General features: G+C 52.0%; 1 protein-coding gene across 1 annotated transcript; it reads left to right on the top strand.

Annotated features, from left to right (window-relative positions):
• Positions 1 to 3: 3 nt before the first annotated feature.
• SNUPN (snurportin 1) lies at positions 4 to 8,498 on the top strand (the record flags this gene model as incomplete). Its single annotated transcript, XM_010083582.1, has 7 exons — positions 4 to 75; positions 890 to 994; positions 1,121 to 1,217; positions 1,810 to 1,907; positions 2,240 to 2,317; positions 4,112 to 4,192; positions 8,008 to 8,498. Coding segments are annotated over 7 exons (861 nt in total), but the record flags the coding sequence as incomplete, so codon positions are not given.
• Positions 8,499 to 10,211: the final 1,713 nt, after the last annotated feature.

Genomic DNA, 10,211 nt, shown 5'->3' with positions numbered 1-10,211 from the left:
AAGGAGGAGGATGAGGAGGAAGAGGAGATGGACGTGGATGCTGGCAAGAAGTTGCCCAAGCGCTACGCCAATCAGGTGGGGAGCTGCCTGCCTCTGCCTGCCTCCCCGGAACGCAGGGCTGGGCAGGGTTGGGGCACGGGGTGGCTGGGGCTGGGCATGGTGAGCAGCCATGGCGATGGCTGCGTCGGGAATAACGTGTCCTGCCCGGTTTGGTACTTAGTGAGGAACTGTGTCTGTTTTCTTGCCTCTGAGACACGCTGCAGTCAAATGGAGGACAGGTGGAGATGGGTTGCCTGCGTGCTTTTGGAGGTTTCATCTCAACTAGCAGTGTTTCTGTCCCATTGTGGAGCAATTGGGATAAGATTTCAGTCTCTCTACATGGCTGGGACACGAGGAAGGAAGGGACATCTCAGCCAGTGGGTTTTGCCAGCTTTGGCTGCTGTATTGGCCCTAAAAGACATGCTCAGGTGATCATAGCCAGACCGTCTCTGAAGAGGTTGACTTGTCTGGGCTCTTTATTCCTAAATGTTTTGTAATCTCTAAGCTCTGTCATGTATTTAAAAATACATAAATAAATTAAAATACTGAAGTGGGGACTAAGGCACGGGGGTGCCCAAGCGAGGACTGTGAGCCCCACACTGTAGTCTGAAGCTTAATCAGCAGCTGGGAAGCAGGAGAACAACTTGGGGGAGAGTCTGTTGTGCAGGTTGGTTAGAGAGCAGGAGGGAGCCCCTCCAGTGCTGTAATGCAGGGTTGTGAGCAGTGCATGTTGCCTCTGGAGCACCTGAAGCCAAGTTGAAACCTTCTTTATCTTTGAGCTGTGAGTTTTCCAGAGCTTTAGGAGAGTTGTTACTAACTCTTTTTTTTTTTTTTTTTAATTTCTCCATAGCTGATGCTGTCAGAATGGCTGGTCGATGTTCCCTTGGATCTGGAGCAGGAGTGGGTTGTAGTGGTGTGTCCTGTTGGGAAAAGGGCGCTAGTCGTGGCATCCAGGGTAAGCGGGAGCAGTGATGATGTCTCACTGCCTGGTAAAGGACCTGCACCTGTTTCCCAACCAGCATAAGACTGGCCCATGTATCTGGCTTGACTTTTTTTTTTTCTCTCTCTCGTTTCCTCACAGGGCACAACAGCAGCTTACACCAAGAGCGGCTTCTGTGTCAACAGGTTCCCATCCCTGCTGCCAGGGGGGAACCGCCACAATTCAACGAGCGAGAAAGGTAACAGTGTGAGGGGGCATTTGGGATAGAGTGAGGGGGACCGCCCGCTCCTCCCTGTGAGCGTGTGAGCTGGCAGGCTCGGTGCTGCTCTGCCGGCTTCCCTGAGCCCCGGAGCTGGGCCCTTCCCTGGTGCCAGGGGAGGTTAGCTTCAGGCCTGTTTGTGTATCTCTGGGGATAACTAGATGTGGACAATCTCAGATATTTTTATGCTAGATAAGAACATATTTTAATTAGCTTCTTGGTTAATTGACACTCTTAAACCTCAACATCTTCTCTGTCTTCCGACAGAGAGCTGTGTACAGTGCTGTCTTTCTTAGTACCTCTTGCAGCTGCTTTGCTTGTCCTGAAGAGGGGTTACTGTTGAGTAAATGCCTTTTTCTGACACATGCCTTTGCTTGATGTGCCTCTGACTGGTGCCTTTGTAGCCTTGTTGGACTCCAAGCTAAAGGCTTTCTGTGGCCGCAGCTTCTGTTAGAAGGGGATCCCTCTGCACCTTGCAGGCTTAACGCAGGAGAGACTTGATCTGGCGTTTGCCTGTTGGGTTGGGCAGGCTCTGGAACGTGTCTGGACCTCCCCATGTTTGTGTGCGCAGTGTACTGCATCTTGGACTGCATCTACAACGAGGCAAAGCAGACGTACTATATCCTCGATGTGATGTGCTGGAGAGGACACCCTGTTTACGACTGTCAGGTATTGAATCTCCCCACCCTGCCCTGCCCTCCCTTTTTTGTTCCCTGGCCTGTGAGCTGCTTTGCAGCCAGCACTGAACACTGGGCGATAAGACGGATAATTAATCTTAAGCACCAGCATCTTTACAGCTTCTGGGATGCTGGCTACTGGAGTAATTGGGTACATCTTTTGGGGGTTTTGGGGGAAGTAGCAGAGTTCAGGTGCTGGCTGGTTCTGCAGGCGAAGCTGAGTTTGTAAATCTCCCAGGAAAGTGCAGAGGGATGGAGATGCTCAGCAGGTGCTGATTGGTGATGTGTGGTGAATAGCTGTTAAGTCTCTGCCTCCTTTCACAGACCGACTTCAGATTCTTCTGGCTTTCCTCAAAGATCCAAGAGGAGGAAGGGCTGGGAGAGAAAAGCAGGATTAATCCGGTAAGTTCTTTTGTACTGGGAGGAGAGGGAGGACGGGGGGCAAGCTCTCCTGTTTAGCAGGCTTCAGCACATTCTTTCTTAAGCAGAAGCTTTTTTTCTTTTTTTTGCCTCACAGATCAGGCTTCAAAATGTACTTCTGATGAAATGGGATGCCATGCTCAGGATGTAAATAGAACCACTGAGTATTGTAAATGAGTGTGGGTTTTTTTTTTCTCCAGCCAGAGTGCTGAGGGAGATCAGACTGCAGGGTATCAGCTAACCTCCAGGCCGTTTATAGCTTTCCCTTGAAATGGAATGAAAAACCAGTGTGGTTTCTACAGGGACAGTGTTGGTTGGCAGCCTGACTACAATGGGATTTATTCTTGCGTACTCTTGTGGGCTCGTGAGGCAAGGGGAAAGGCTCATAAAGCTTTAGCCTTCCCTCCTGCATAAACTAGTCATTGAAGTTGTTGGGATGGATGCCAGATTGCTGTCTGGGGTCCCTGCTGAGCAAGGATAAAATGTCTTCCTTTGAAGACTTAGACATAGAGGCCAGACCCCCCCAGCAGCTTGGAAAGTGATTTTTGGGGACAGACATAAGAGATTTGGCAGCCTGGCTTATGGAGCACAGTTTGCAAAGCAGGACCCGATCGCTGGGCGGCCCCCGTGTGTGCTCAGACACAGCGAAGCAGGGCAGCTCCTGTGGGCTGAGCAGATGGGTCGTAACCAGGGATGTCCGCTCCTCTGCCAGCAGCGAGGGTATCTGTATTTGAAGGACATCCTGTTCTGACTCCAAGGGGAATATCCAGAAGACAGCTACCTAAGGAAGGGGGGGTCGTTTCAGCTTTCATTTCCTGGGTGGAAAGATCGCTGTGGCTGAGCCAGCAGCCTGGAGCAGACATCTGTCTGCTTTGCATCCTGCCCAGAGGTCATCATTTTCTATTTTGGTTAAAAGAGCATCTCAGGGTCGACTCTCCTGAAAAATCCTTCCTGCAGCCTTAGACACTTGGAAAAAAGGTATTGGGAGCATGTGGGAGCTGTGTGTCTCCGCCATCCACATCTCTCATTAAATGCCAGAGAGTGGGTAATTTGGAACTGGGACAATAAAATACCCAAAATAGATCTTTCTGGGCATCATGGTGGCAACCCCCAGTCTTCTTTAAAAGAAGACATGTTCTGTTATTGCAGTGAGATTTGTAACATCACAGCAATGTCTGTGCTTTATCCAGCATTGCTGGAGAGAGGTCGGCCGTTCTCTCTAAAGCCAGTTCCCACGCCTGGTGACTAGCATGGTTTTTGTAAGCTTTCATGGAAGCACTCCCAGTTACTCTAGTGGGATATGGTTGGAACCAATGAACAACTTGGTCCTGTTGTTTTGTCTCTAGATTTGGGGTTTGCTTACGAATTGCTGTTCTGAATCGCATCAGGGGTCTGTCTGTAGGCGAGTTGCTATGGAAAGAGTAAGGAATTGAGGAGTCCTGTCACGTTCCCTCTGACTTCACCAGCCAGCGGTTGTACCTAGACCAAGGGAACTGCTGTTCAGGAGCTAACCTAATTCTCTTTTGAGTCTGTTTTTGCTTTTGGGCCCCCATACCCTGTGGCCAGAAGGCCAGCAGTTTAATGGTGTGGGTCCCTGCTTGAGATCTCCCTCTCTAGTTACTTCATCTAATGCCTGTCCCTCACCCTGTCTCTCATGCTGGATCTCACACTGGGGGAAATCCTTCCTCAGCTACCTCCACACCAGTGCTTGATTCAGTGACTTGTTCTGCTTTCTGCCATGCAATTGTCTTTTCTAACCCTCTCTTACTCTTTCAGTTCAAATTTGTGGGCCTGCAGAACTTCCCCTGCTCCTCGGACAGCCTGTGTAAGGTGCTGGCTACGGACTTCCCCTTTGAGGTGAGAACCTGCCGGCGGGGGCCTGGCCGTCGGCCTTAGAGACAGCCCCGCTGTGCATCTGCCAGCAGTCAGAGAGAGGTGCAGCCCCTTCGTGTGGGAGCTGTGCTCTCCCGAGGCCTGCGGGAAGCTTGCTGAGCTGGCATGGATGCATGTGGCTGCTCTGTCACCCTGTCACCAGTATAGGCTGCATCCAAACAAACTGGTTAGCAAGAGTTAAACCCTAGCCCTCACTGTGTTGGGCTGCCTTTACTGCTGGTGGCTGAAAGAGCCCTTGGGGAAGAGAGGGTTGATGGGGACAGCCAGCCTGCCTCCAGAAGCAGCACGGCTCTCCGCAGTGTGCTCCTTCATGTGGTGGTGGTGGTTCCTGAGGGGGCTGCGGGCTGGGCAGAGTGGTGTCTTTCTCTGACCTCTGTCACAGGCTCTGTGTTTCCTTGGCCTAGCTGCATCCATCTATGTGCAAGGCACCCAGCTATCTTGTGGGGAGGAAAGAAAAGGGTGATGGTAAGCTCCCGATGGTTTCTGAGGGTTTGGGTGTTAGTGGTGTGTGCTGAGATGTGCTGGAGCTGGGGGCTGTAGCAGAAATGGCTGGGAGGGGTTCAGCTGAGCCTGTCCTCCTGGTACTGCTGTTGGATCTTGTGGAGGGGATAGCGTGAGCTCTGCTTTTTACTTTGGTACAGAACTGGCAGCTTCCTGCCTTTGGCTCCTGCCGCTCTTGGCTCCCTCTGAGGTGGCCATTCCGCCAGCACGAGCGGCTGAACAGGACACCTGCGTTTGCTTCAGCAGCTTTAGAAGGTGCTGCTGTTCTGTTTGGGCCTCTCTGCTGACCTGGGAGAAGGGCAGGACAGATGGCTCGGTGTGCCACCTGGCTCAGTGTGGATGTGAGCAGCAGGTCAGCCCTTGTGAAACAGCTTGGGCTGCTTTCGGGGGCTATCCTGGCTGACTTGGCACTGAAGTGGAAGAGGGTGGAGGAGGCAATGGCATTCAGGAACAGTGTTAGTGACAAACATCTGGGAGCCAGAAGCTCCTGTGGTGGCTGCAGCAGTTCCTGCGGAGTGCCCCGTCTCAGCCCTAGATCAGGAACAGCTTGTCCCGCTAAGCCCAAAGCCACGTTGATATGACTGCGTCTCTTGTGCTCTCCCAGCCCAAGTTAGCGATTAACGTAAATGCAGGTTTAAATTTAAGGGATGCTGATTTGGCTGTGAGGGCTGACTTTGCCTTCTGCTTCTCGAAGCCAGGACAGTTGTTGGAGAGAGTCGGAAAGTCCCAGCCCCTTGCTGGTCTTGCCAGACCCTGCTCTGAACACAGATCAAGGAGTGCTGAGAAGGCATCCTGGGTTTCTTTCCTACAGCTGACTCACTCTGTTACCAACGCTCTGAGTGCATCTGTAGAAACAGTCATTCCCGTCTTTGCTGAAGAAAGCTGCATTCCTTCTTGAGGCATCTGCTCCTCTGAGAAAACACTGAGGAGGATTGCCCCACCGCAGTCGGAGCAGAAACATTTCAGTCTGCCAAGGAGACCATTGCGAAATGCAGGGGGAGGGAGATGGAGCTGATCAGACTCTCCCTGGTAATCCAGATGTGATTTGTCCCCCAGGTTCTCCAGTCAGTACATCGAGGTGTGACCCCAACAAGCAAAACATGGTGTTATTTGGCTCGAGGGCAGCCGGTAACCGCACAGAAAGCGTGGGGCTGTGTCCAGGAATGAAGGCAAGCATGGGTCTCTTTGTGTTGTGCCACAAGAGGGAGCCCAAGAAATCCCCATAAATAGCTTCCACCAACAGCACCTAACGAAATAAACTTTGCAGAAGGCAAAATACAGCCTTGCTGTACATAGTGCAGTATAATAGAGGTCTCTATGCCTGGCCCCAGCATCCTGTGGTCCTTACAAGGATCTCGTGCCTGTGGTGGCAACAGATATGGGCAGTGCTTTCAGATCTGGGTCTCCAGAGTTAATCTGTAACCTTGGAGTTAGGACCTGATCTGCTATATCCAGTGGAAATGTTTTTCCACTTAATTCAGTGGACTTTGGATCACTTGACTGGCACTGGATTTGAAGTGGTTTTTGGAGTGGATCTTAAGAGCTACTGTCCTCCTTGCAGATCTGAGTAAAACAACGTTCAGATTTCCACAAAGGCAGGGGGAGGCAGAGTCTCTGAGGAACCCTGGTGGGAAGGAACAGGTGTACTGTTAAGCACCTAAAATCTGAAAAGCATGTCTGAAACATGAAAGCCTCTTCCAGGCCACTTTCTCATCAGGTTCAGTAATTTAGGGGCAGTGTCAGCCCTTATTCTGATGTGGCTGGTGTCAGTGCAGTGGCTCAGGGCAGGGACCTGGCCAATAAGTTAAATAAACTGGAAGGAATATGGGAGTTGCAGTGACTTAAATCAGGGGAAGGAAGAACATGACCTAACTCTTCACGAGGCTGAACTCCTTTGAATTCTCCAGCTTGGGGAAGATCTCTGGAGTGGTGTGGAAGGCAGAAGCATTCCTGGGCTCTGATCTTTACCAAAACATTCCTGCGGGTGCCGGAGAATCCCTGTTGTTAACCAAGTGCCGCGCGCCCATGGGAAGAAGCTGGATGTGCAGGTGTGGTGCTGGGCTGCCGCAGAATCTGGCTCTTCCTGGGTCTTCGCAGGAGGCAAGGGGAGGGAAAAGCTTTGTACTTTAGATATCCAGAGGGTTACACAAGCTCGTCATGATGTTTACTGTTCTGGTTTTGTGTTTTCCTAGCACAGGAATTCCCCTTTTTCTGGGATTATTTTGCAAGATCTTAACAGCGACTGAAAATTATGGACAGAGTAGTGCAGGAAGCTCTCCCCTCTCTGCTGGAGGTTAGCATCTGTGGAGCAGAGGTGGATGTGTGCTGCTGCTTGCTCAGCCTGGCTTGCAGTCCAGCATGGTAGCAGATACCACCTTGGTCTGCTTGGCTCACCTAAGCCTCAGCTCACTGCAAATATAGGTGCTGTTCTGCCGCCTATATTCTGGGGGCTGCCTGGGAGCAGTTCAGCCTGAGGTGGGCTCTTTTCCTCATCTCTTCTGCCCACTCAGCCACTCCTACTCGTAGGAAAATGGCCTTTTAAGAGCCTGGGAGGCTGAGTGAAGTGGCACAGCACCTCCAGCGTTAGTCAGCCTAGCAGCAGGATCTAACCTTGCCAAGTACACCCCTGGGAAGTGCAGGAAGAGGGGGGATGAAGATCCCTTAGCACGGCGGGGCAGCGGGGAAAACGTCAGCCAGCTGCAGTATTGCAGTGTGTGGAAACAGGAGTGCAGGAGTAAGGGCCTAAACCTTCAGAGTCCTGAGTGCCCGTAGATGTCATTGATTGCTGGAGAAGTTCTCTCTTGGGAAACATGAAGAATTTATTTGGCATAAGCCAGCTGAAAGAGCTGTAGCAGCGTTACAGATCAGGGCTGCTTGGCGTCATGTGCTCTGACTAATTACTCTCCAAATGTATTATTTAAAATAACCTTAATCCCGTAAAGCGGCCTTTCTGTGCGCTGCCTTATTCAGAAACCCGGTGGCTTTTCTGTGGAAGGGGATCATAGCAACCAGAGGAAAAGTGCTGGCCCACGCTGGCATCAGGCTGAAATTGTCTGCCTTTGATGATATAAAGCCATCCAGCAGTTGCTGGGCTTGTGCTGATCTTTCGGGGCAGGAGCTCTGCAGGTTTCTTCTTTCCCTTCCGCTAGAGGAAAAAACAATCCAGCTGGTGGTTTTGGCCAGTAAATGGCGAGCGGTGCTGTCGTCTGGCGCTCTGTCATCCACCGGCACAAGCCTCCAGCTCTGGCCTGTCATTCCCTCTCTCTCTCCTTTTACAGGTTGATGGACTTCTCTTCTATCACAAGCAGACCCACTATACCCCTGGCAGCACCCCGCTGGTGGGCTGGCTGCGGCCCTACATGGTCCCCGAAATCCTGGGGCTGGCCGTGCCCGCCACTGCGCTCACAGCCAAACCGGACTATGCTGGGCATCAGCTCCAGCAGATCATTGAGAGCAAGAAGAATAAAAAGCTGGCAGCGGAAAAGGGTGACCCGAGCAGCACGGCGGCTGTGAGGAACGGACATTATGAGCTGGAACACTTGTCTACCCCCCAGCCAGCAAACTCTCTGGGAGGCCAGGACGAAGCAGTGAGCCAGATGGAGAATTAGGCTGCTGGGACAGACTGGTTGGGTAAGGAGAGAGCAAAAGGCTCCCTGCTTCCCACTGGTGCTCACACTCCCTGAGAGGGGGCAAAGGTGTAATGATAGGATGGTTTTGTTTAAAGGGCACAAAAGTGGAATATCTTGCTCCAAGTGCCACTGGATTTTTTAATTTTTTTTTTTTTTTTTGCCAGGGCTTCTGTGAGGCTTTAACAGGATTGTCTGTTTTTTTTGCTAAGGCAGTCGTGCGTTGGGAAGTGAAATAATCTGTCCCCACACTGCAGGGTTCCCGGTTCATCTCCTGACCCTGCTTCTGGCAAAGCCTCTGGCAATGCTCCAGCATAGGAACAGTGCTCAGACCTCCGTGGTGCAGCTGCTGCTCGTAACCCCAGCCCCAACGGCAGCCCCGGCCCCGGAAATCGGGGCATGTCCGCCTTTGATCCGGCTGTTTTCCAAGGTCTTCTCAATGAAAGTTTTGTGGTCAGTCCATTTCTAGTAACAAAAAAGTTTGCAGCAGGCTGCTGTAAATCCCAAGGCTGGGCTTTCCACACCCACATCTTACCGAGAAAAATGAAATTTCCGTGCATTGCGGCGGGCCCTGCCTCCCAGCACAGCTTTGTGCAGCGCAAGCGTGGCAGAAGCCTGTACTCGAGGCTTTTCTCAGTGGAGAGAGGAAGGAATGGTTTCGCTCTGAAAAACGCTAGCATTGATCGTGCCAAATAAAAGGTTTCTCAGAAAGACAATTTCTTGAGCGTCTTCCTGCTACCTAAGGGTGGATGCGTGCCGTGCCTCCCAAATAGGGATGGAAAAATCGGTTGCAGCGCTAACTGGAGCGGAGGAAATGCTTGTGGGGGTTTGATTCTCCTCCGTGCACCGAGTTGCTTTGGTCCCTCCCTGCTGCTGCCCCTCTGATCCCAGCCCAAGCCCACTTTACCAGCACTGGCTGCTGCCCGTCCCCAGTTTTAACGGGGATGAAACTATTGTACTCACCATCCCCGGAGGGAGATGGAATACCAGGCTAAACGTGGCACCGGGGAGTCTCCTCTCGACTGTCTATGAAAATGCCCCCGGAGGAGGGCCAGTGTCCAGGAGGAGATACTGAGAGTGGGATGGCTGCCCACAGATAGCGGGGGCACTGATATCCTGTCCTTGCACCCCCCATTTTTTCCCAGAAAAACTATTGATTCTGGGCCAAGCACGTGGGCTGCTTTCGATCATCTGCCTGTGCAGCCGCTATTGGTTTTTTTTATTATTTTTTTAGCATGTGAAGCAACTCGCCTGGGGGACCACCTTGTCCTCCCTGTCCTCCGAAGGCTCTGGGTGGCTCCAGCTGTGGGTTCCCCTGCGTTCGGCCTCACAGGCTGGTAGGGAGAGCCCCAGCCAGGAGACCGAAGCCAGGCTCCTATCAGTGTACTTTTCCTTCCGGCAGGCAATTAAACCCGGAGGTGGGCATCTGGATGTAAAATTTGTGCATCCCTTAGGGCAGAGAAAGCTGCAGCTCAGGTTACAGCCTCCCTGCTGCCCTACAGCAGCTTCCCAAGGTCCTCTGGCGAGGGATGGGAGTGGGCAGGAGAGAAAATAGAGCTGAAGAGGGGCTACTGCTGGCTGCTTACACTGATCGATGGAGGAGAGCAAGAGGGAAGCAACTGGAGCTTTCCGCCGGCTCCAGATGATGCTGCATAGTTTCCCTTTTAAAAGCATGAGCTGGGTTGGAGGAATAAATATTTGTGTTATGATTCCTGTGGGAAACCAGCGGCTGTGTTTGGAGAGAGGGTGTTAAACGGAAGTCACTGGGGCCAGCGCAGTTTGTTGCTGTGACTATTTTATTTGCTGGGTGCGATCCTGCTCCCAGCTGCTCCCTGCCCTGCTCCCAGCGGGACCAG

The sequence above is a fragment of the Pterocles gutturalis genome, unplaced genomic scaffold, assembly GCF_000699245.1.
Source record: "Pterocles gutturalis isolate BGI_N339 unplaced genomic scaffold, ASM69924v1 scaffold32586, whole genome shotgun sequence".
Lineage (NCBI taxonomy): Eukaryota > Metazoa > Chordata > Aves > Pterocliformes > Pteroclidae > Pterocles > Pterocles gutturalis.
The sequence above is the reverse complement of the archived record's forward strand: the minus strand, read 5'-3'. Positions and strand labels throughout refer to the sequence as shown.